At 30.8% G+C, this 27,516-nt stretch overlaps 1 protein-coding gene across 4 annotated transcripts; it reads left to right on the plus strand.

Annotated features, from left to right (window-relative positions):
• Nucleotides 1-1,400: 1,400 nt before the first annotated feature.
• On the plus strand, nt 1,401-27,516 carry LOC139511553 (kynurenine--oxoglutarate transaminase 3-like). 4 transcript variants are annotated; one of them, XM_071298381.1, is made up of 14 exons: nt 1,414-1,472; nt 7,284-7,392; nt 12,130-12,197; nt 13,140-13,191; nt 13,551-13,652; nt 14,865-15,014; nt 15,962-16,048; nt 17,471-17,593; nt 19,467-19,587; nt 21,537-21,703; nt 22,388-22,577; nt 23,247-23,320; nt 25,109-25,195; nt 26,323-27,516. In XM_071298381.1, the coding sequence occupies exons 2-14, from the start codon at nt 7,291-7,293 to the stop codon at nt 26,386-26,388; spliced, it is 1,389 nt and encodes a 462-aa protein (XP_071154482.1). In that variant the 5' UTR covers nt 1,414-1,472; nt 7,284-7,290; the 3' UTR covers nt 26,389-27,516. The 4 variants fall into 4 exon arrangements, with proteins under 4 accessions (XP_071154483.1, XP_071154482.1, XP_071154481.1 ...); XM_071298382.1 differs by lacking the exon at nt 7,284-7,392 and having other exon boundaries at nt 1,401-1,472; XM_071298380.1 differs by lacking the exons at nt 1,414-1,472; nt 7,284-7,392 and adding an exon at nt 1,655-1,780.

Below are 27,516 nucleotides of genomic sequence, written 5' to 3' on the forward strand. Positions count from 1 at the left end.
ATGTATATAATTGTATTGAAATATGTATAATTATCTCAATACCTTTGTAATTTGGTTTGTGAGAATAAAGATATATAAAGTGATCTTTTTCAATATTAATATTTTTTTGTTTTATGGGTGTTAGGGGACCAAACTGAAGAGCAGTCATCAAGGGTTGATCGTACCATAGACAAAGCCAAACTGTTTGTTTCTTCCTGATTTTTTTGTAAGTTTCTTCTTAAAAAGACTATAAGAGCTTGTTTGCTTTAGCCATGTTTGTGGTGATGTTTTTGATTTATGTATCCCATGACATGTTGTTGGATAAGATGATACCGCGATATTTTGCTGTGTTGATGGATTCTAAAATGTGGCATAGTAAATAGTTATGTTTGTATGGTGACTGTTATTTTGTAACAGTTAGGGAGTTTGGTTTTTTATAGACGGAATTTATTGCATACCCCAAGTTTTCCCCCATTTGGCTAGGCAGTCTTATTGATTTTGTAGGATGATATAATCTGGCTAATTTATTATTTTGTTCTATATAAGAGACAGTCCGTGATCTGCGAACACACGGTGTGTTTTGATGTTACTGTTTATTGCAGGAAGATAATTTATAAATACCAGGAACAGAAGAGGCCCCAAGACTAAGCCCTCTTACCACAGGTATATTTGACTAGATACCTCCTCATCAATGACAACCTTTTGCATTCTATTGTTAAGGAAGGCTGATACCAAATTCTAGGTATTTCCCCCATAAGTGTGGTGCCGTAACGAAAATTTTGGTTGATTATATAGGGAATCACTGAAGCATGATTCGAGCCCCCCCACCCTTTATGGAAAGTTCTGGATCCGCCACTGTACAGTCCAATAATATGTTATGTGTGTCATGCAGATGGTTTTGGGATGTTTCTTCGTGACAACAATGCAGTGTTCTATAAATTGTTTGCAGCATATATACAAGTTAGGGAGACAGGCCTGTAATTACTGGCTATGTATTTTTCGCCTTTCTTAAAAATAGGAATACCTTTTGCCTGTCCGCAGTCTGATGATACATCTCCTTAAAAAAAAAGATTTATCAAAAATCATGAAAGTGATATGTGGTGTAAACTCAGCGGATTATTTTTAGTTTTATCCTATTCTAACTCTGTTACTATTATTTTTTAAATTCTAACTAGTACATAGAATTTTGAATAACGCAATTTTACAAATAGACAAATTTTTTAAATGCGATGACCCTGCAGATAGGGTGCATGGACTTCCTGAAGAAGAAGAAGATGCAAAGTGTTTACAGTAGAATGCGCGCAGGTATTTCATCTGGACCTTTGGCTTAAGAAGGATCAAGATTTATATAAAAAAAATCAATGTCATTTGATGTTACATGAATTTCTGACATATATGGATAGTTGGTATTTGGTCCGAGTTGTATCTGGGCCGAGTTGATCCATATTCAGTCGAACCAGACGTTGTTCTCTCCCTTGACAAAGTCCATCGTGGTAAGTTGAACGTGATAATAATGTTCCATCTCATTTTTAATGTTTTAATGAAATCTCCCATTGAAATGTATTGCATTATATTCATTATTTATTCTTTTACTGAGAAATAGACATGTCATTGCTAATTTACCTCGCAAGATAGTTACTTGGGCACCACCTTGTGTACTCCCCTTTTTACACCGTCATGATAATGTAGAATGGACCACTTTAATCGAACCGTGCGAGGGATTCATATCCAGTCAAGGTCGTTAAACACTTCCAGTTGGACCACTTTAATGTCATTAATTAACATCCATTATCTCACCAAGGTAACACTACCATACCACAGTCGCCCTCAGACCACTTTATATAACATCATTTATAATACACCTTATCGCTAATCACGAATCCGGGTCGTTTGCGCCCATTCACGTTCGCACCCACTCATGTTCGCCCCCTTTCACTTTCGCACCATACATGTTCGCACCAACAGTCCGTTCGCACACTACATGTTCGCGCCAATTTTAATTGGTTTTGTGTTTAATAACTTTGTAATCAGATTTTGGCAAATATGTTCTTATAAGTATATTTGTTGTCATTGTCTCAGGCAAAATAAAGTGAGACAGCATTTTTTTTTGTGTTGAATAAATCTTTATCATGTTTTGGATAGTGTACAGTGTTCTAGGATTCCCATTACCCGTTACCCGGGGTAAGTGGATTAGGACAACGGGTAAGTCATTTTTTAGCCTTTGTCACCCGGTGGTAAGTCAATTTTCAAGTTCGGGGAAGCCGAAAAACTCTTGAAATTTCCCGGTCCTCTTCAATTTTCCCATATCTGCTTTTTATTTTTTATTAAATCACGAGAAAAAACTTTGATAAAAGATCGAAGATTTTGTCGATGTCTATCGGCGCTTTTATTTAAGCACTCGTTTACTAGGTGTAATCAAGCGCAAAAGAGACCACATTCTTCTCCTATCATTCTAAAAGTCGGTCACGGTGTCGGTAAAATAGGAAAATCCGGATTGATAACTGGTGCTTAAATCGGGACATAAACGATTTTTTTTCTTGTCATCGGAGGAAAATAAACTTACAGTTGCATTTATTATAGCTCTTAATAAATGACATAGTAATAACTATAACATATTTGTCAAATTTAGTAAGAAATCGGTTTTTTTTTTAAATTTTGTACAAAATTCAATCGTATCCGAATCCAGCTTTGTTCAGACAAACTTCACAACATATAATTTAAAGCATGTCATAAAAGTTTTTAAATTTAAAATCTATGTGCAACAAATGACTTATCCTTAATCCTTAATCATTAATGTTCAGTGAATCAGCTTTGCGCCGTCCGCATTGGTTAGCGGATTTAACTTTTAGATGTGGGTAAGTAATTTTTTTATTGATCTTACCCGTGGTAAGTCAAGGTGCCAAAAAAATCCTAGAACACTGGTGTATTGTTAAAAAAATTATAATCCTGTGTTAAATAATTTTATCATGTTTTGGTTATAATAGTGTACTGCTATATTTTATTGTTTCATTGTTTCAGATCAAGCTGTTAAAAACAATTATCTTTTGTGTTTTTCATTTAAAATCAATGTTTTGCTCATACCAAGCTAAATACATTCAGTATTTACACCAAAGCATTTTAAAACAACAATCATCATTTTTCAATTATTAAACTGGAATTTGAATTCAAATTAGGCGCGAACCTGTGGAGTACGAACGGACCTTGGGTGCGAACGTGCGAGGTGCGAACGTGTAGGATGCGAAAGTGTATTGGGCGCGAACGTACCTGATGACCCGGCCGCTTGAACTTTTGACGCATACAACAATCACTTTTCCATTGTGGCGTCAGATATAAAATTTTTGTTTTATGACGTCAAAATTTTACAGGAACCTGTGTGATATCCAGTAATGGGGGACAAATAGCGAAAAGGTGTATCTGAGACTACTATAACACAGTGTTATAGTAGTCTCAGTTTACAATCATGATAATTTAACATTAAAATAAGTGGTCTCTATATGTGACGGCGACTATAAAAGTCTACTGTATCCCACAGGCACTTGTTTCTATCCATACGAAGGTAGACTATCCATATACATTGTAAATAGAAGCTTCTATTTAAAATGTATAGGAATAGTCGACCTTCTTATGGATAGAAACAAGTGCCTTTAATGTATCCTTTTATAATAAACTGCAATTATCAGATATCTGTTATTTTTTTTTCTTTTTGTTGTAACATCTTCCTAGTATCACAGCAAAATATTGAAATAGTCTTTCAAGACTACAGTTATTCAATCTAATTAAAAACCGATCTCTCATCGCTCCCGTTTTCTGATATGTCACGTGGGAGATCTAACAAAACCCGCTTTGAGGTCACATGTGAGCGACCTTGTCGGTGTGTCTTTTTCGACTAATGAAAATGAGTCTTCGATGATCTTGAAAGTTTTCGTGAGGTGAAGGGATGTAACTCATTTTAGTTACGAAGAAATCGTCAGTCCAAATAATCCATAAACTTTTTTGATTGGCTTATTAATAGGTCGTCAACTCATTTGCATATCATTATAAATTCATAACTTCCAGTTCACTCACATGTGACCTCAAAGCGGGTTTCGTTAGATCTCCCAAGCGACATATCAGAAAACGGGAGCGATGAGAGATTGGTTTTTAATTAGATTGACAGTTATTTAGAGTAGGTCGTACAATACTCAAAATAACTATGATGCCTGGAAAGGCTATTTTAATTATTTTCAGAGACGCCTTCCTACGATGTCATAAAGCTAAACAGCTAAAGGCAGTGAAACAATTTTTTTTTGTCTGGACTTCAGATTATATTTGGAGGAACTTTGAGCATGTTGAGACCCAATTTTGGCATGAATTTTTATTAAGCTACAACTTGAGTAGTCATTGACGACTAGAAATTTTTGCAGATACAAAGCCTTACCTTTTTGTGTGCTATTTGAAAATGTTTTTACCAAGTCAGGAATATGACAGTTGTCCATTTATTTGAAGTGTTTTATGTTTTCATTTGATTTTGCCGTTTGATTTAGGGACTTTCCATTTTGAATTATCCTCCGAGTGCAGTATTAAATTTTATGGAGTTGCATATTTTATATAATACTCTTAAGGAAGTGACTAGTCTGACATATTTATAAGTGTTCAACAAAATGTATAAATCTTTGATCTTTCTGAAGAAAGATTGTTAGAGATTTAAAGCCACCTTTTATTTAATTTTTCTTTAAACTTTTATACCATGTTTACTGAAATAATATCTAGAAATTAATAACCTTGATCTAAATGCATTAATAAGCAATGATAAGAGTTATTTTCAGTTATCTCACTCAAATCTAGAAATTCTGTAAATGAGTTTGCCACCAATTAATTCCTAATTCATGGTGAAGCGCAAAAATATCAAATAAACTTACCAAGATTTCCTAGAAACATAGTCATTTTATGCTTATCTGAACCTTTCATAAAATCTTAATGGTACAGACGAAATGGTATGATAGGAAATCACTGATTTTGGACTCCTTTAATGTATCCTTAATTTCTTTTCAATATTAAAGTGCTACCTGCCATTCTTAATGATATTAAATAAATCAATTTGTTTGTAGAATACAATAAAAACACTAATTTATACATTTTAATATAAATGCAACTAAAACACTTTTATAATAATTGCAAAAAATGGTTCAATTTTTGAATTTTTGAATTTTGGTGGTCCTATTTATTTCCCTTTTTATCACCTCAATTTCTCACTTTGCAAGTATGTCCTTTGAAGAAAAGAAAATGTAACTATATGTTCAAACATTGCTTACACATGTACAATATGAAGTTACCAAGCTACATGTACCTGACATTCTGTTGTAGCTTTGTATCTCTGCAAATATAAAGTCATTAATGTTTAAAATGATTTTGCAAGAACTTTTCAAACATCATTTATTTAAGGAGTAGGGTTTAATATCTATAAGTTTGCATGCAGAATTGCCAAAACCACAAAATCATGAATTGATGATAATTATTATTTTTTTTTCAATCCCCCAAAATTGATACCCATGGAACATGTAATAGCTAGCCTAGCTTTGAAATTGATCTTCTTCTCAGGTTAGTTTCATACATTTTGCAGACTATTTTTGTTCGCACTATTCAATTCAAATGGTGGACAAAAATTCAGTCGAAAATTTTGTGTCACTTAGAACTTATCATATATAATAAGAAGATGTGGTGTGATTACAGATGAGACCACTGTAAATCAGAGAATCAAATGACCTGTTTTTTTTTACTGACAAAAAACTATTTAAAACTGTTTTCTTCCAGTTCAAATGTTAAGCCTGGTGGACATGGTGGACACAATATAAACTAGTATACATGCACATTAATGCCTAATATAAATGGTGCTTTGTTAAAACTTATTGTATGCAAAGTACAGCATGCTGCACCAACAGCTAATTGATTAAACAATTGCTTTTTTTGAGCCAATTTATTTTTACATCTATTTGTTCTTGAACAGAATATTGTGATTTCACATTTGACTCAGCACAAAAATCTTCTGAATTTTATTTACAATACATGTATAAATTGTGTATTCTTTATTTATTTGGGTAATTTTTCTCAACTCCTTATGTTTTTTGCTAATTTTTTCTTATTTTAGCACCTGATTATTCTGTATTCTGTATTTGTTTAGTCTATTTTTCTATATCTTTTATTTTTTTGGCCTATTTTCAGTAGCTCAAAACCATTGTTCTCTATTCTGTAAACCCCATCAAGACCAATGAATTCATGGAAGATATAAACAAATTTTTGAATGTTTCTTCTTATACGACATGTATGTAGAAGAAAATTGTGGACCAAACTTTTTTTTACTGGACATTTACCAACAACTTCTTTGTCTGATATTACCTTGAAGGTTTGATTGGGTAGGCAGGGATTTAATTTTTTAGGTGAACAAGATAAGTTTCGTGTTTGAAACTAGAAAAAGGTGTAAGAGCACGAAAACAACTTTATATAACTAAAAACTGAAACGATTTGTCATAAATGTTTTGTCGGGAAGGCTGCTTTTAAGGTGGGTAGGTAGGCAACATCAACCAATTATAATTTTAAAGTTTGGCTCAGGTGACCTATGGAATGACTGACATTACTGTTAGTTGAGGTTGGTTATAACAGTTTTTCACTTGTCATAACTTGTATACCAACCAGGCAGATACAAATTCCTTATTCTTCAATCTTGTCATGCTTTATATAGTGTCAGATATATAAGGAAAGGTTGCAAAATACAAAATCTTCGTTAAAATATAAAACAAGGAACTATTTCGTTGTTTCAATGTAATAAAGCCTTTGTTCTGCTACAGATTCAGGAGAGTTTGTTTCCAAAGCTTAATGTACTTACAGCAGCTAGATGCAGCTGTTATTTAAAAAAGAATCATTTAAAAAAATTACTGTAAATTCAGAAATTGTTGCAAGGTTTTAATAAAAGCTAATTAAGCACAAAGAATGAATTGCAATAAAAAAAAAATGGCATTTTGATATCTGAAAATTTTTGTTTGCAACTTTTCCTGAAGCCACAAAAATGAATCTCACATTTTTTTCCAAATGTGCAAAAATCGCAATAATTTCTGAACTTACATTATCGTGATTATGTCTAATGTTGAAAGGGTGAATTGATGACATTAGAAATCATTTGATGAGCCAATAAATTGTTAAGAGATTACTGATTAAAAAAATTTAGAAAATTCTTTCTTTTTTCTATTATCATCATCTCAAATGGAATAAATGTTTTGAGAAGATTTGGTCCAATGGTGAGGTTTATAAATATTTAACATTCTTTTTTCAAGTGAAGCTATGCAAGTATTGAATCCAGTAAAAAGTGTCGGTATAGCATTTGCTACATATGTAATACAGTCAACAAGTCATAAAACTGTTCTCCCAATAATAAGCAGCAATGTAAGTCGTAGCATGTACGCATAGTGTTTTTGTTGTTGCTTGATAATCTGTTTGACACTTGGCTAATTTGAGTGCTTTTGTTTACTTTGAGTACCATTTTTCATGTGTATACATTTAAAACTGCCACCCCTTTTTTGAAGAAAAAAAATGAATGAAATAAGAAAAACTGTTATATTTTTTTTATATTTTTTATATAGTTCATTGTTATTCCAACATGTCCTAAGCAGTAGTTTATTTTAGGGTCCGAATAACAGATTAAGCTTTGAGTTTTTTTTTTTAAATTTATTTTACCTTGTCAGATGCTTAAATTTCAGCTAATAGCTATATTAAATTTCCTCTATTGTAATTTCCTCTATGTTGTGATCCTTATTAAAAAAATTTGGAAGCTTTCTGTAGTCTTCATGCACCTCTCAAATATACAAGGCAAAATTTAATATCAGTATAAAGAAAACTCAATTAAAATCAAAAACTACTATTTAATAGTCATTGGCTCATACTTTTCTTCGCCTGCATCACCAAGTAGTAATTGTTTAAAACCACAAGTCCAGATTTCAATTTTTTTCCATCACTTAGAATAGGATTCAAAGTTTCTGTCTCATTGTCTTAGTTACTCTAAATAGCATAACAACTTGAAAAAAATATGTAAAGCTACACTAAAGATATATATCTATATATATGTATTTCAAAAATCTTAATAATTGTGTGTATTATTTTTGGCACCCATTCAATGACAGTTTTAAAAGTCACATTTGAATTTGGAACCAGGGGATTTGTATTTTGTATCTTTCCAATTGACAACCTTTTTTAAGTGTTTTGTGTATAAATTTTTCTTGAAAAAGAGTAAGTTATTTGAACAACAATGTTGGTAGGTTTATTCAGTAAGAGTTACCTCTCCCTCATTTATCCAATGAGAAATAAGTCACTTTAACCGATCTTTTACGACTTGGGTTTCATTCCTTTTCATCTTTCACGCTTACTTAAATGTAATTATAAGATTAATTATACTTTTTGTTTGTAATATATTACACAAATTATTTGAAATATTTAATAGATACCCAAATTTTCATGTGAAACAAGCTTTGGTTCATGAATTTAGATTTAAATATTGCATTTTGGCTTTTATATTAATCCTTCCAGGAAATAAGTTTTATAATGGATTAAATAAATCACCTTATTTATTTAGTTATAATTTACACAAGTATGAAATCGTGTCAATTTGTTTTTATTTGTTTATTTGCTCATTTTAAAGCAGATTAGTTTGAATTAATTGAAATTTATGTTTTGATCCAAAAGTGAAGAGGGAAAAAAAGGGGGGATGGGGGTGTTACAAAGGGACAACCAAAACCATATTAAGTACAGTGAAGTATGCTCATATCAATTTTAACTGTTACTGTATATGTTATTAAAAAAAAGGAACTTAAAGAAAACAACTGTCACTTCTTCTATATATTTATCTTTGGTTTTGATTTCTTGTTATTAGTTACTAACAAACATGTGTTGTTTTCTGTTCCTCTTTACTAATTTAATATTATAACTAGTCTTTGTTAGATTTATGTTAATGTGGTTGGGGTTGGGGAGGTACATGAATTGTTTTGGTAGCAACCAGAGGTTATGGCATGCACAGTCATTGTGTTAATATAAATAAAAAGAAGATGTGGTATGATTGCCAATGAGACAACTCTCCACAAGAGACCACAATGACACAGAAATTAACAACTATAGGTCACTGTACGGCCTTCAAAATGAGCAAAGCTCATACTGGTAGTCAGCTATAAAAGGCCCTGAAAAGACAATGTAAAACAATTCAAACGAGAAAACTAACAGCCTAATTTATGTACAAAAAATGAAAAAAAAAACAAATATGTAACACATTCATTCACATACGACAACCACTGGATTACAGGCTTCTGGTGAACAAAAGATTTTAACACATTGATTTTAAACATTTAAAGTTGGGTTTAGGTCAGACTAATCAGAAAGAGCAGTTATTAAATATTTAAGCCAAGTAAAGAACTCAGTTTTAACGTTATTTTTTTTTTGAAATTTATTAGCTCTTTATTTACTTATTTATTAATTTTTTTATTTTTTTTTGGGGGGGGGGGGGGGTGTTAATTATGAATCATGTATACATTACTTCAACTTTATCCACAATTTCTACTAATCTAGTTGTCCACAATTTCTCATTGCCCACAATCTTTCTCATTGCCAACAATCTCTCTCACTTGTTGTAAGGCCTGATAATGATAAATGATTTTATCAGTATAAATTTTCTATAATGAACCCATTGACCTAGTGCTTACTAATTACATTTAAATACCTAATGAAATGGAAAATTGATTAACATATTGTAACTAAACTATTAAATTATTTCACCAATGGAAAATTTCACAAATGTTTTGCAAATCTCATTTCCATTTAGTTTATGGAGAAAGATGTGTTTAGTTTCAAGGCTGAATACATGGCTTAGAGCTTTTGGTTTGGTTGGGAAGTATTTCTTTGTCCTTTGTTTGTGTGAATGACCTTTGTAACCTAAGTCATGCTCTAGTAAACATGATAGTAAAGTTATTGATTACCATATTTTCTCTAATAAACCATGTTAGTTTTCATTGATCTTTGGTACTTGTTTTATCATGTTTTTATCAATGTATTGATATAGTAATTTACTGGTATGTAAATAAAGCTAGTTAAAATGCTATAGGGATTTATATAATTATCTCAGACCATTCATTAGTTTAGGGTATAGAGGCTGTTTTCATACTAGCTAATGATGCAATGTTAGTGAATTATTTAGTTGTATATGTAATATGAATAAAGGCTTAGGGGTAAACATCAACAGACTTTGTCATGCTTACATAGCAAAATGTTATATAGGATGTAAATGTATTACTTATGATAGTTACCTCCACTCAAGGCCATACATACTAATGTTAGTACATTTGTACATACATATTACATCCTTATTTTCTGTTATGAATACTGGATTATTTTTTGTCTTTTGGCATTACATGTAGTATGTAATTATTAAAACATTTATTTGTTACCAGTTTTGTAAAGCTCATTTTTTTTTGACAAATAAATGAAATAGTTCAAAATATAAATGAAACATCAAATTTAGTGAAATGAAGATATATTACAGGTCATTTGAACCACTCTGTGTGACTGAATTAGCAAAAACACACTAAGGGGGAGGGGGGATTTCTGTGCCAATGTGTCTTCTTTGTGCAGTCTGAAAGTAATGAAAGAGTATTTTATAATTGGAAGTTAATTACATTGCCTATGTTGCCGAGTGGTTGCAAATGAACACTAAGGTTGTGAGTTCAAATCCGGCATTGGGCAGCTGCACTCTTGATTCCAATATAAATGGACTAGGATTGTCAGTTTTTCAATCATATGTTGTTGTTCTCTCCGGAAAATCTGTCTTTCTCCACCAATAAAAACTGATCACAAGAAAATTGCACAATGGTGGTGAGACATAATATGAAGGTCATCTTAAAAAAATAATTTTGAAAATGGTGAAGATTTATTACAGCATGAATTTTAGATGAATTGAAATACCAGATGTCGGGGTGTTTACAACAGTGGGAAGACAGAAAGGGGGGACTTAATAGTCTATGATGACGGTAAAATAATCTACACCACCCCTTCCCCTCCCCTGAAATGGTCACTGGTGTTTTTAATTTACTTGAGATAAATGATAACTAGTGACAAAATCCAGCGTAAGGGGAGATAATTAGCCTAATGTAAAGCATATCATTGTACAATGTATATATCTTAAAATAGAATGTCAAGAGGTGTAAAATAAATTATAATTATCTGAAAGGAATAATGGGATCAGTATTGTATTTAGTTTAGTTGGTTTTATTTTTTTAATTTTGTTTCTGCCTTTTAAAGTCCATTTGAAAATGTGTATTTTTAAAAATCAATTATTTCACAAATATGGTTAAAATGCATTGAGTATGATAATTACATACTTGAAAAGCTTCTTATACAAAATTTTCACATTTGTTTTTGTTCATTTATTTTATGTTTTGTCAATTATATAATGTATACCTGTTTATTATATTCCTGTAGATATAACATTTTAGTGGTCTTCTGGACAAATGTATAGAGGGTCTGGATTGTGAGGAGGTTGTTTGTCAATTCTGTTCCTTTAATCTTCAATTATTTGTAGAATTTTTCTATATTCTTTATATTTTAGCACCCCATTATTCTCTATTCTATATATTTCAGCACCCAACTATTCTTTATTTTTTTGCAATTTTTTCTTTCTTTATTTTTAATGTTTATGTGGCCTTTATTTTGCACTTTTGCTGACAATTCTCTATTCTGTAAGCCCCATCCAGACCCTCTTAGTATGGTACCATTTATCTTGTATTCTGTATTAGGTTATAAATTGAATAACTTTAAGTTACATGCTTAAAAGAAATACTCATCAGAAATGAAAGCATGTTTTAGAGAGATATATTAATTACTCTTTTTAACAATTTGATCTACATGTACTCTCTGAGACATGGTCTTCTTAAAATTGTTTGCTGTTTATTTTTACTTTCACATTTAACTCATGTAGAACATGGTTTAACTTTGCATGTTTTTAAAAGTGACAAAAATATAAATTATCTGTGTTAGAGGTAAAGGGAGAAAGTTGTTATATTTAACAATATCCTTGATGCATGTCATAATGAATTATTTGAAGACAACAAAACAAATTAATTTGTTTTTAACTTTCTGTCTTTTTAGAGAAAATATTCAAAAATGTCCAAGTTGAAGGGAGCTGACAGATTGAAAGGAACAGAGAAAAATGTCTGGTAAGATAAAATATTGTAATACAGTCAAACCTGTATTAAGAGACCACTCAAGGGAGAGCAAAAAGTAGTCTCTAAAGACAGGTGGTCTTTTAATACAGGTTTAATCTGTATAAAATGTTCTACAGAAGGATCTAAAATTAATGGTCTTATCATACAGGTTTTTGCATAATACAGATTGTATGTGGTTCTCTTAATGAATGATCATACAAAGTGATACATTGGGAGATAATTGTCATAAACTTTTCCTTCTTGTGCAAGTAATTTTCAAACATAAATATTTTAAGGGCCTTGGTGGAAGTATTGTATAAGAAGTTCATCTACACTGAGTACTAGTTTGTCAACTCTTGGCAAGACATGTTTGACCCTTGTCCCAATTGATTTGTGAGTTTTCCTGTCAATGGTCAATTGTACTCTCTAGGTACTCAAGCTTCTATCAACAGCAAAACCTTGTTAAATAATATAGCCAAGGTTGCGGATTAAACATCAACCCAAATAAGGTAAAAAAAAAAAAAAACAATATTCAACCCCACAGGAACAGTCTGCTAGAAAAGATTTTAATATTTTTGATCCACTTCTAAAAGAATGTTAGAATGAATGATCCTAAATACAGAAACATTTAAAAGTAATGTATAGATCTAGTTTCTAACTAATCTGGGGAAGAATACAGCAAAAACCAAGTTTTACAACATTTGTAAGTAATCAGGAGATCATTTTCCCACATGTGCTGCTATGAATATCAATGATTTTGAAAAAAAAATCAAAATTGAGTAAAGAAAGTTTTTATGGATATTTGAAAATTTTAAAATTTGGTGTACATTAGTGTCGTGGCAGCAGTTTGTTAAGAATTACAGTCTTTACACTAAAAAGAGCTATATGATCTCTGTATTTATTCATATATTATTGTAGTACTGTTATGCTTAACTGAATTTTTATGTTTTACAGGGTAGAGTTTGGAAAGCTTGCTGTCGATTATAAAGCATTGAACTTAGGACAGGTAAGGTTACTTAATCAAGGAGTAAAATTGCCTGTTTCAGAGTAACATAAATCATTGTGTATCCATAATGACAACCATGAAACAAAACTACCACTGAACTACATACTCCAGATATGGGACAGGTACACTTGTATTGTGTTCTGGGAATATTTCAGAGAAAGAAAAAAAGTCATAGTCAGAAAAAAAGACTCCCTAATATCATGAATTATTCATGATTGATATATATTATATATGATTGAAAGATATGATATAGAGTCTGAACATCTGACAAATGTTTCTAAACCTGACATAAATACATTCCTCAGTTAAATAGTGATTAACTGATGTGCACATGTGTATTTTTGATATTTATATTTTAGGGATTTCCTGATTTCAAACCCCCACAACATGTGATTGACAAGATGGTTCATGCTGTTGATGGTTCAGAGAATGCTCTCCTCAGTCAGTACACTCGTAGTTATGTAAGTCTATTGATAAGTACCGATTTAAGGATGTTCACCCATGAGGAGCCAAAAATTTCTAGAATTTAACTTTTTTTCTTAACCTGATTTTAAGGTTTATAAGACTGTAACAAAATAATTGGTTAAGAAAAAATCATATGGTGGTGCACTTCATTTTTTGCTACAGCCCTTTGAAAATGCCCAATTTTGATGATTTTCCCATTTTTCATCGATTTTTACCTATTTTTGGGCTATTATCGTGAAAAAAATCACAGTTCCACAGTGAAATTATTTTTCATACTTTCTATAAAGATGAAGTGGACCAATCTGAATAAATTTTACTTAAATAAACTGTAGGTAGCGTAGGTGTTAATATAAGAAAATTTAATCATATTTTGATGCTTTTTGGTGTAAAATTTACCATGCTGTCAATTTTGTAAATTTGTGATTTTTCTCAGTTTTAAGAACAAAATGCATATAATTTCAACTTTTTTGTTATAAACATGATAAATGTTTGAAAAAATACGTATCTAAGAAATTTGAAAAGACCAAAATGATATCGGAAGTACATGATTCTTGTAAAATCAAAATTTTGGCTAAAAATACTGACTTGATAGGTCATAAAATTTGTAAACTGGATAACTTAAAAACCATTCATTGTAAATACACAATTTTTTCAGAGTTATGTTTGGTTATAATATTTTTTAAATACACTTGAATCACATGTTTTGGAAATAATTCAAGAACGAGATTTCAACGAGACTGAAACGTCAGAAGAATACATCCTTAATATCAAGTTATCAGAATACTAATATTGAAAAATAACAGCAGTGAGTCACAATATGAAGCTTTTTGTTGAGTGAGCGGAGCGAATAAGATTAGAAAGGCTTTCATATTGTGGCAGTTGTCCAGAGAAATTTTCAGACTGATAAACCACTCCAAAAAAATTAGAGAAATTGAGTGAATGAGAATTTGCTACATGGAATCAATCATACAGAAGACTTTAAAAAATGGAATACATTAAAGGCCTTACCAGTAGTGCAAGGTATTGAAGAAATCTGATTAAGTTATAGTATATTATCTGTTTCATACTTGACCAAGACTATTAAATTAATGCCTTGTAAAAAGTAACTTTTCAGATTTTTATTTTATCTATGTGCTTTTACAAATATGAGTGAAATGGTATGTAAGGAAATTGAAATTATTTTCTATTTTTCTTATTTTCTTTTACAGGGACATCCAAGATTGGTGAATGTTCTTGCCAAGTTGTATAGCCCTTTAATTGGTCGAACTTTGGACCCAATGAATAATGTAACTGTTTCTGTCGGGGCCTATGGTGTTTTGTTTTGTGCTGTCCAAGGGTTGGTTAATCCTGGAGATGAGGTAAGGATTGGATGAGGTTGGGAGTTAGGGAGGGGGAGTGCAAATAATTAGGGAAAAGGTTATATTTTGTATTAAGGGTCAGACAATCAGAGACATTCTATGGAGGAGAGAGGATCGTCGGGTGTGGTCCATTTTTCTGGGCTGACACTCAGAAATGGACTAAATAAATTATTTACTTCTTAAGGTTAATATAAAAAAGAAGATGTGGTATGATTTCCAACGAGACATCTCTCAACAAGAGACCAAATGACACAGAAATTAACAACTATAAGTCACTGTATGACCTTCAACATTGATTACAGTTCACACCCCATAGTCAGATATTAAAGGTCCAAAATGACAAAATGTTAAACAATTTAAATGAGAAAAATAATGGCATAATTTATGTACAATAAGATGAATGAAAAAAACAAAATATGTAACACAGCAACAAACTAAAACCACTGAATTACAGGCTCCTTACTTGGGACAGGCACATCCATACAGTATTTGACATGTTAGGAGGATCCCAACCCTCCCGTAACCTGGGACAGTGCTCTAACAGTACAACATAAGAACAAACTATAAAAATTATTTGAAAAAGGCTTAACTCAAACATGTTTTTTTTCAAGGATCAAGATAGGTTAAATTTTGGTTCAAAATTTGTAGTCCCATATAATTGAAACTTTGTAAACATGTCCATTACCATGTGAAATATATTTATCAAATAAGCACTTTGACAAAGTTTTCAAGTGTCACTGAAAATTGAAGTAAGATGGTGCAATCAACACATGGTGTTCTATGAACACATATTCTTTTAATTATATATTTACCATAAGTAATAAAAAAATAATAATTTACTTAACAAATAACCAACCTTCTTTGATTTATGTACAAACCTTGTATTCATATTGTCAAGCAGTAAAAAAAATAATCATTCTTATTTAATATTGTTTGTATGTTTTCAGGTTGTTATTGTAGAGCCCTACTTTGATTGTTACGAACCTATGGTCAAAGTTGCTGGCGCCACTCCAAAATATGTACCACTCCGTCCAGTAAGTATCTATAAATATTGAGTCGGCATGCACATTAGGATTGGTAAAAAGATAAGTTGAAAGGACTTGAAGTCAGGCTGAGAAAAGGCACAGTAATTTGAATTTAAAAGGTTGTAAAAATTTCTGAAAATCTTTCGTAAAGACTGGGAACTGTAAAACAAACTTATTTACGTGAGTGATTTATTATCACAACTTCGTGAGTAGAAAAACAACGCTAATATAAATCATCGCTATTATGTTAAACTTAGTTGAGATATTTCATTACTCATTTGAATAATTGATGAATATAAGCGATATTCTATTAATTGACTTAATCACAATATTAATTGTACATTCTAACATGACGTCCTTCAAACGCTTTGAGAACACACCTGTGGTAAAATATAAATATATTGTTTGGGCTGTTCTGATCGTACTCCCACGTCATATGCTTATTTATGAATGAGCCAACCCGACGTCATAGAACGTTGACCTCAGAATATAGGCATTTTACGGGAAAATACACACTTGTGAAACTGAAAATCATCACAACAAGGAAACATAAGCAAACGATGCTAAAATGTGGCATAAGCCATGTTTTGTATACATAAAAGATATTTAAGTATAATTATTTAGATTCATCCAAACCTATTTAAATATGTTATTGTAAATAGTTTAAGCATTTCACTTATTCTCTTTGCTCCTTTCTTTTACGTCAATTTAATAGTGCGTTTATTTATTGGAACAGCAAATAATGCCTTCACCTAGAGCGCTTCAATCCAAAACAATTGCCATATTTGTCCTATTAGAATCAAAATAATTCATGGGGGCTTGAAAATATCGTGATTTTACCACGGGTTGTCCCTTTATGCCAATATTTTAACCCTCACTATCGCTCAGGATAAAATATTTGTCATAAAGTGCCAACCTGTGGTAAAATCACGATATCTTCAAGCCCCATGAATTATTTTTCAATTAAAGCATAACTGTAAGTATTTCATATTCACTCATAATAAGTCAGAAGTATGAAGTGTAAGGTAAACAAAGCTTTTCAATTATTTAATTACTCATTCCATATGTTCTGTTTTTAATTGAAAATACTGGGATTCATTTTCGTGGGTACCAATTTTTGTGGAGAAAGGAAAACTTGCATATTTGTGGATATTTGATTTTGTGGTTTTGCCAAAGTCTGTATATAAGTCTTAACAAATTTGTACCATTGAAATCCATTAAAAGTTGGTACCCCACGAATAACTATGAATTCACAGTAACATATAGGTCATGTTTTCCCATGTTATTGATGGAGAAAGTTGTCTTTTTCCTCTTTATTACTGTGAAATTGAACTATGTTCTTAAAGTATAAGCTTAAATGAAGAATAATATATACATGAATATATATATTTTGGCATAATCTGTTAATATATTTAAATCTGATTATTTAAGATAAAGAAAGAAGGTGTTCTATCTAGTGATGATTGGAAGTTAGATCCTGTAGAATTGGAAAGCAAGTTTAGTGCCAAAACCAAAGCTATAATGATCAATAATCCTAATAATCCAGTAGGAAAGGTAAATTATAGTACAGAGTCAAGGATATATAGGAATCATCATGTCCATTGCTATAATGATCAATAATCCTAATAATCCAGTAGGAAAGGTAAATTATAGTACATAGTAAAGGATATATAGGAATCATCATGTCCATTGCTATAATGATCAATAATCCTAATAATCCAGTAGGAAAGGTAAATTATAGTACAGAGTCAGGAATATATAGGAATCATCATGTCCATTGCTATAATGATCAATAATTCTAATAATCCAGTAGGAAAGGTAAATTATAGTACAGAGTCAGGAATATATAGGAATCATCATATCCATTGCTACGATGATCAATAATCCTAATAATCCAGTAGGAAAAGTCAATTATAGTACAGAGTCGGGAATATATAGATCATGTACATTGCTTTACAAGATATACTTTTGCATGAAAAGTTTTAGAATTTACACAAAGTATCAGAAAAGTTTTAATGATTATAACTGCCAATATTCCAGTAGGAAAGTCCTGTTAAGAAGTAAAGTCTTGGTATTGGGGTATACAGATTCTAAAAGTTCCTTCCAAACCAAGTCTTGATTGGACAAGATATCTTTAATTGGATTGTTGAAATTGCAGAATATTTAAATCATATATTTTAATAGAAATAAAATTGAGAATGGAAATGGGGAATGTGTCAAAGAGGCAACAACCTGACCATAGAACAAACAACTGCACATACCTGTCAACCTGTGACGATGAAAATGCAGGTCATGAAATGCAGGTCATGACCTGCATTGCAGAATCAAATCTCAGGTCATAACGCGTACAAACTTTTTCGAGCTGAATTTCAGTATTTATGGTACATTTTCTTATAATGTATATCAAAGATACCAAAACATCAATGCATGTTCACTTGGTTAAGTCATTTTAAATCTTATTTATTATTATTTCATTACACTTTTAAAGATTTTTATAAACTTATGTATCACAGTCTTATGTCCTTTACTTTTTGTCATCATCTAAAATTTATTTTTCAATTGTAATTTTAACATGAGACTACTAGCGTTTAAACATGCCATGTAGAGGTATTACATTCATCCGTCGTGAGAGAAGGAAATTAGACTATGATAAAATATAGTAATACAGTTAAAGGAAGTATAAATGTAAAAAATAATTTTCAACTTTTTTTTAAAAATTGTATAAAGGTATAAAAATAATGAAAAGTAATTTTTCAATATGTATTTGAATTTTATATTATTATGATTTAATCTTTTTCACCCATAAAACGTAAATATAAGGAATAATTTTGAATGGTGACAAATAAGGGGAAGTAACTCTTAGTTGAAATATCTTTGTAAAACAACAGGGCAATTTATTTACGACCTAAAGCTAAGGTAATTGGTGTTAATCAACAGTGTGTTTGACACCAAAGCTGTCAAGTGAAGCCATGCACTTAATGGGTCACTTAATTTGACAGTTTACATAGCTAGATGAACTGCATGTTCATGGAAGAATTACGAATTTGCCGGTATTTCAAAGGAATATTACTTATGAAAATCAATCTCAAGGCTAAGAAATACGGGTGAAATCGGTTCATTTTCGGAATTTCCGGGTTATTTCAATGACCCGGTGGGTGATCCGGGTGATCCCTCAGGATTGTGAAAATCTCGGGTCACACCCGCAGAATCCGGGTCAGTTGACAGGTATGACTGCAGAAGGTTACCAACAGGTGTTCAATGCAGTGAGAAATTCCCACACCCAAAGGTGTCCTTCAGCTGGCCCCCAAACAAATATATATATACATTTTCGTACTAGTTGTCTTCCTTCCTGAGGTGGCAATATTTTTTTTTTTTATTTTTTCATTTTTGGTTGCTGTTGTATACCCCATATTTTGTTTAATTATAGGTATTTAAGAAAGAAGAGTTGGAAATGATAGCCGGTCTGTGTAAGAAGTATGATTGTATATGTATATCTGATGAAGTTTATGAATGGATGATTTACGATGAAAATAAACACATCAAAATAGGTAAGATAATAGTACTAATTTTGATTAATTTATTTTCGTTTGGCATGAGGAAAATTTTTACTTTTTTTGGATATAGGATTTTGTGCATACAAGACTATAGATAATTTGTACCGTGTTGAACATTTATATTTGGATTCACTTATACCTTTGAAATCAAAGAAAAATTGGCTTTTAATGAATATTAATAAATCAACAGTATAAATTTGATTTGAACATTTTACTGCTTAAAAGTAGGAATGTGTGGCAAAAACAACTTCAAAAAGATTAATTTCACAGTGAATTGAAAACGTAGAACACGAAATAAGGACGTCCAAACAAATTTTAACAATATTAACTGTAAATACCTCACTCATTTTAGCTTATCTGCAAGTGTAACCAGATCACTAATTTTATGCTTCAACTTTTGGTTCTAAATTTAATTATTGTGTCAAATAAAATGCAATGAATTGAGATAGAAATAAAGGATAATAATTTGATGGTCATGAGACCAAGATCCTAGGTATATCTTGAAAATAACAAATATATTTAAAAAAAAACAGTGTTAATAAGTGTTAACAAGTCTTTAATTCATTTGCTCTATTAGGAGTAAGTGTGGGTTGTCAGGACTTGCTCATTAATACAAACAGAACAAAATTTTACCTGAAAAATTACGCCTGTTAAAATATAGGCCGATGTGATCATTAAACATTTCATCTTATCAATCGAAGGCTTGCATATTGATGCCTTGATCTTTGGAAAAGGTAAATAAAAATTATGTCTCTAGAAATTTAGTAAGCCTGCCACTGGTGACCTGGAATGTTTTGATCACTGACATTAGAGGCATAGACCAGGAGTATTGGCAAACCACTCACTCCAACAACTATACTAATAATACAACATCATACTAAAAGTACAGAAACAATATTCCTCTTTATGAGACTCAATAAATATACAACATTACACTGAGAAAAATAAATATGAGACTATAGAAAAGAATAACAATATGAGACTATAGAAAAGAATAACAATATGAGACTATAGAAAAGAATAACAATATGAGACTATAGAAAAGAATTACAATATGAGACTATAGAAAAGAATAACAATATGAGACTATAGAAAAGAATTACAATATGAGACTATAGAAAAGAATTACAATATGAGACTATAGAAAAGAATAACAATATGAGACTATAGAAAAGAATTACAATATGAGACTATAGAAAAGAACAATATGAGACTATAGAAAAGAATAACAATATGAGACTATAGAAAAGAATAACAATATGAGACTATAGAAAAGAATACTATAGAAAAGAATAACAATATGAGACTATAGAAAAGAATAACAATATGAGACCATAGAGAAGAATAACAATATGAGACCATAGAAAAGAATTACAATATGAGACTATAGAAAAGAATAACAATATGAGACTATAGAAAAGAACAATATGAGACTATAGAAAAGAATAACAATATGAGACTATAGAAAAGAATTACAATATGAGACTATAAAAAAGAACAATATGAGACTATAGAAAAGAATTACAATATGAGACTATAGAAAAGAATAACAATATGAGACTATAGAAAAGAATAACAATATGAGACTATAGAAAAGAATAACAATATGAGACTATAGAAAAGAATAACAATATGAGACTATAGAAAAGAATTACAATATGAGACTATAGAAAAGAATTACAATATGAGACTATAGAAAAGAATAACAATATGAGACTATAGAAAAGAATAACAATATGAGACTATAGAAAAGAATTACAATATGAGACAAAAGAATACAAACTAGGTTTGTTTGTATAAACTGGTAGAAAAGCCATCTTGAGTTTGTGGCATAATAGGAGGTCCTTCATACACTATCATATTTGGAAAAAAAGGGTTTAAAATCCTTTTCCTTTAAACTTTAAATTGGGATAATCAGTATTCTATTACTTATCTATTTTCAGCTTCTTTACCTGGCATGTGGGAGAGAACAGTAACATTGGGAAGTGCTGGTAAAACTTTTAGTGCTACAGGATGGAAGTTAGGATGGGGAGTTGGTCCAGATCATCTCATTAAACCCATGCAAATATTACATCAGAACTGTATATACACCTGTCCAACACCTATACAGGTAGGTCATCAAGTTCAAATATTGGAATAAAATTTGAAATATAGATAATATGCCTGTACCAAGTCAGGAATATGACAGTTGTTGTCCATTCATTTTATGTGTTTGAGCTTATGTTTTTTGCCATTTGATTAGGGACTTTCTGTTTTGAATTTTCCTCGGAGTTCCATAATTTTGTGATTTTACTTTTTGTTACTACATATACTGTGAATTCACTATTATTCAGTAAGTACCAATTTTCATAGATTTCATAGGTAAATATAAAACCACAAGATTATATGTTCAACAATGTTAAACTTTTCTATATGCTTGTATAAAAACTTTTACAAAACCTTAAAATCAAATATGTACGAAAATACATTTTTTTTTTTTATATTTGAGTTGTCCATCGTTGAGACAAAAAACAAAAATTGCAAAAGGTCAACTTGAGATTTTCAAGAATAGACTAGTGTCTCAATTGTATGCAAAGGTCTTAAAATCTAAAGGTCTATTTGTAGATTTGTTGTTCATGCTATAAAACAAAAACAATGTAAACATCATTAGACATCATTTGTAGAATTTCCTTGATTAAGATCTTTTGAAAATATTACCCAGATGCAGTAAAATCACAAATGGCACATTGGTAATGTTCAACACTCATCATAAATTAATTAATATAGGAAACTGCATGATAAAACGCTTTTGTAGGAGGCAGTAGCAGAAGGACTGGAGTATGAATTATCTGTCCAAGACAACAAGGAAGAATGTTACCTGACCAGTCTTGCTCTGGAATTGAAACCTAAACGTGATGCTCTAGCTAAATCATTAGTAGAGATTGGTATGATACCCACAATCCCTGAGGGAGGATATTTCATGATGGCTGATATTTCTAAATTAAGTAAGATTTACTAAATATAGAGTTGTTTAAGAACAAAAAATGGGAAGGCAATTGGGTTTTGAAGGCATGTCTTTTTTTGGACAAATATCCATGTAATTTTAAAAAGAAATGTAATGATTTGCCATCTAAATTCATTTTGACCATCTAAATTCATTTTGACACTACTACATGATTGTTTTAAAGATTGTGTGTCTTTCAACGATCACTACCTGCTCCTTTGGGTGCACTGGACTCTAATCTTAATTGACTAGGATTGTCAGTTTTTCTCTGAAGGCACTCCAGCTTCCTCCAACAATAAAAACTGACCACCACAAAATAGCCAAAAAGCTGTGCTTAAAAGCAGCATTAAAACACAAAAAATCAAATCAAATCAACAATCACTGCCACACATTACAAGTTTACTGGAAAGCATAATTCCGTAGTGAGAGTTGTTTTTATTGGCAATCAAACCACATCTCCCTATTGTTTATATTGTAAATTAAAAAAAAAATGTTTGTCAGATACATCCAAAACGATAAAAAAATTTAGAGAATTTTTACAAAAAGGATTTTAACAGAATATATAAAGTTATCCCAAGGTCAGATCTGCCAGAGAGAGTTTTACTTTAATTTTAATAATACGATGGTATTGTATAGACATACTATGTAAGATTGATTTTCTTTATTACAGACGTAGATATACCAGACGATGGCACTAAGGATCCTTATGATTTTAAATTTGTACGATGGCTGTGTAAAGAAAAGGTGAGTCACTGTCTCATGATTTGTTTATGTCCCATTTATGGGCATTATGTTTTCTGGTCTGTAAGTCCAGTTGTACGTCTGTTCGTCCGTCTGTCTATCCCACTTCAGGTAAGTTTTTGATTAAGGTAGTCTTTGATAAAGTTAAAGTCATATCAACTTGAAACTTAGTACAAATGTTCCTTATGATGTGATATTTCTAATTTTAATGCCAAATTAGAGTTTTTACCCCAATTTTACAGTCCACTGAACATAAAAAATGATAGTGCGAATGGGGCATTTGTGTACTATAGACACATTCCTGTTAAGTATTTGGTATTATGAACTGAAACTTAACAGAATAAGTTGTATACTGTGGATTCATTATAATTCGTTCACTACCAGTTTTTGTGGGTACAGGGAAACCACAAATTTAAATGTTCATTGAATAACTAAATTTCTATAGGCTTGTGAATAGACTTTGGTAAAACCATGAAATGAAATATCCAAGAACATATAAGTTTTCCTTAATCCACACTATTCAGTGTGATAAAATTTCCTATTTTTCTAAATTAGATTAATTTGGCATTTAATAGATTGTTACTGTTGACAGATTGGTTAGATCATGATTTTAAAGACTGTTGGTAAGAAGAGAAAATTTGATACACAAAAAAAACCATCAAGTGTATAAATAGACCACTTTGGAGTTTGTCCTTCACTGGAAAAAACTCGTCAATTATGCTCACCATTACGTTCATCAAACGTCTTAGTGATTGTCATTGTGCAGGATAAATCAGAAATAATGCTTGTTCTGTAGGTTCTTGATCATAATAACAGCAGTGCTGATTGTCAATTATGAGAATTCAATTTGCTGAATAATTCATGCAATATAGCATCAAAGTTTTCAAACTACTAGCTCAACATGAGACAGAAGTGGTGATGCCCCTATATCCACGAATGATGTTCACTTAAACCTAGTTTTCTGACGGAAACGCATTAAACCGGGAAAAAAAATTGTTAGTTTTCTCATTTGAATTGTTTTACATTTGCCATTTGGGTCCTTTTAGAGCTGACTATGTGGCATGGGCTTTGCTTATTGTTGAAGGTCATATGGAGACTTATAGTTAAGTTTTGTGTCATTTGGTCTCTTATGAAGAGTTGTTTTATTAGCAATCACACCACATTTTTAATATATAGAAAAAAACAGCTATTGACTGATGTTCAAATTTCATATATTAAGGAACATATAAATCAAAGTAAAAAAAACCAAGAACTAAGGTAGTGGCATGAAATTGAAAAATAATCAAGACCAGGTATATCTATAGGATAAACCTCTCCTGCAATAAAATTGAGAATGGAAATGGGGAATGTGTCAAAGAGACAACAACCCAACTATAGAGCAGACAACAGCCGAAGGCCACCAATGGGTTTTCAATGCAGCAAAGAAACTCCCGCCCCCGAAGGAGTCCTTCAGCTTGCCCCTAAACAAATATGTTACTAGTTCAGTGATAATGGACATCATACTAAACTCCGAATTATACACAAGAAACTAAAATTAAAAATCATACAAGACTAACAAAGGTCAAAGGCTCCCTACAAACACACATCAAAACCCATAGTAAAACTCAGTTTAAGAGAAGTCTGAGTCCCATGTTAGAGTAGGTATCAAAAGAAACTAAACAAAATGACAATACATAAATCAACAAAGGACTACTACATGTAGCAGTTACTGACATGCCAGCTCCAGACCTCAATTAAACCGATTGAGAGATTATCGCCAATTGATGTATTATGAACTTGTTATTTTTTCAGAGATTATCTGTGATACCACCCTCAGCTTTCTATAACCAGGAACATAAAAACCTTGGAGAGAAGTTTGTCAGATTTTGTTTTATAAAGGTAAGAACATAGTTTTGTCTATAATGTTGACTTAGATTGTAAAATTTAAAAAAAATCAAATATGGATTCTGAAAAAGTGAGGCTGAAAATACTATACTAACCATATATTAAAAATATGCCTTTTTTTCAAGACAATTTGTTCAGTAATGTTTTTATGTATCTAAAATGATGTATGATGTCAAAAACAAGACCATTGGACAGTTTTTGAAATGTCTCTCATTTTTGAGTGCAAGAAGCAAATCTGTATGAAGAATTTCAAATTTCCATAATTAATTCTTAAATCTGATAGATAATTTGTGATAATTATTAGCTCACAAGATAATTAAATCACCCCTAGTTTTTTGGTTGGGTTCATGTTGTTTATTCTTTAGTTTTCTATGTTGTGTCATGTGTGCTGTTGTTTGTTTGTCTTTTTTCATTTTTAGCCCTGGCGTTGTCAGTTTGTTTCAGATTTATGAGTTTGACTGTCCTTTTGGTTTCTTTCGTCCCTCTTTTATAATTAAATTGAGTGTTTTTTGGGGGCCTATGACAGTTGCACTGATTTAAATTCTATTTGATTCTTTCATAAGCGCCAATTCTATATTTTCTCCTAAATGCATTTAATTTTAACACGGGTGAGTTTATAATACATGTAAATTCTCCTTTCACCTCCCAACAGGAGACAACAGTGAACATATGTACAAATGGCTATCAGACGAGTTTTATAATGATAAATAAAAAAATAACTTTTACCTGCAATTTACCTGTACACAATCTGTTCAAATGAAAGACTAAATTAACGCAAGTGAAATGCAAAATGACGCAAATGCAAATTGCTGGATTTTTTTTAAATTCAAATGGACAAATATGCTTTCTAATGGCATGTTCTATGATCCTGACATTTAATCTTGTTGTTGGAGGGGGAAAATGGACAATTCAGACTAAACCTTGTTAGGATATCAGATTCATATATCTGTTTACACACTTTTCTGAAACCGAAATAATGAATCTTGCATGCATTTTGTCCATGCTAAAAAAAAGGCAAAAAATAAATGCATGAAATAATTTCTGAAATCACAGTGTAACTATCTTATTTTATTTTGAATAAAAGTTAATTTTAAATTAAAAAAATGTTTTTATCATTACAGAAAGATGAAACTCTAGCCAAAGCAGATGAAATTTTCAAGAAATGGAAAGTCGAACAGGGAAAATAAATCATTGACTGGTTTTGAAAGTGATAGCATATTATAAGTGATAATTGGATAAAATAATTTGACAACCAAAGATTATGAATTAAAATTAGATTTTGGTATTTAACTGAATTACTGAGAACATTTTGTTATTTAAAAAAAAAGGCAACTTATGGTGTTTGTTCAGTGTGTTTTATTGTAAGCTGAGTTTGTGGAAGTAAATGGAACATTCCATTTTCATTTGTGAGATCAATTTATAGCTGTCCATCATCATTCTGTGAGATCTGCTGCTGTACTTTATATTTCATGTATTTTCAAAGCATTGTAACATTTTTTTTAAATTCTTAAAGACCTCCTTATATTTGATTTATACATTAAATTGAGTCATGTTTTAATGGCTGTATATTTGTCACTTATTTATTTTTAGTTTTAAGATTTGCAAAGAATTACTCTTTATTTATTGATGACTAAATGATTGTGAAACTTGCATATTTTAAAATGAATATTGATATAAGTAAGTTAGATAGAAGATAGACACTATCATAAGAGAGTGAGATTGACAATATTTTTCTATATAGAGGGGGGAAAATATATGTTTCACAAGATAGTCAAGAACACCAGCTATCAGTTAAGCAAAAAGTTATTTTTTTATAAAAGAATTTTGAAATGATAAAGTATTAAATTTCATAGATTATGTTGACATTGATTTAATGCATAACCAGAAACATTGATATTGTAAGTGCTATCAAATCCCTTTTAATCTTCTAGTCATTTACTTGAGGAAAAAATGTTTTTCTTCAATTGCTGTTTTTTTTCATGTACATTTATATTTTTATTGTCGTAAAATATAGGGCATCAGAATTTGTTAATAATTTGAAACCAAAGTAAAATAAGATTGAAGATTGTCACTTTTGCTTTTCTTGAGAATTTACAGGGGGAAAAAATGTTATTCAGTCCTGTTATCTTGAAATGTTTAAAGATTTGTTTAAAAGTCTTGTTATGGAAGACCAATGTTTGTTATTTTATTTTAGACTATAAATCTGACAGTATGGATGTATATTGTCAACTCTGTTTGGAATATTGATATTTAACTCTCAATCAGTGTTGATCACTGTTAATTATATTTAATTAATAATACACGGAAAAGAAACA

The sequence above is a fragment of the Mytilus edulis genome, chromosome 2, assembly GCF_963676685.1.
Source record: "Mytilus edulis chromosome 2, xbMytEdul2.2, whole genome shotgun sequence".
In the NCBI taxonomy this organism is placed as follows: domain Eukaryota; kingdom Metazoa; phylum Mollusca; class Bivalvia; order Mytilida; family Mytilidae; genus Mytilus; species Mytilus edulis.

Bases quoted from the DNA above. Each gene is read 5' to 3' on its own strand.
- LOC139511553 (XM_071298380.1), top strand. From the start codon at position 1,670: ATGGACCACTTTAATCGAACCGTGCGAGGGATTCATATCCAGTCAAGG. The intron at 16,049-17,470 runs GTAAGTATCTAT...TGATTATTTAAG, and splicing joins AATATGTACCACTCCGTCCA to ATAAAGAAAGAAGGTGTTCT. The intron at 21,704-22,387 runs GTAGGTCATCAA...ACGCTTTTGTAG, and splicing joins CCTGTCCAACACCTATACAG to GAGGCAGTAGCAGAAGGACT.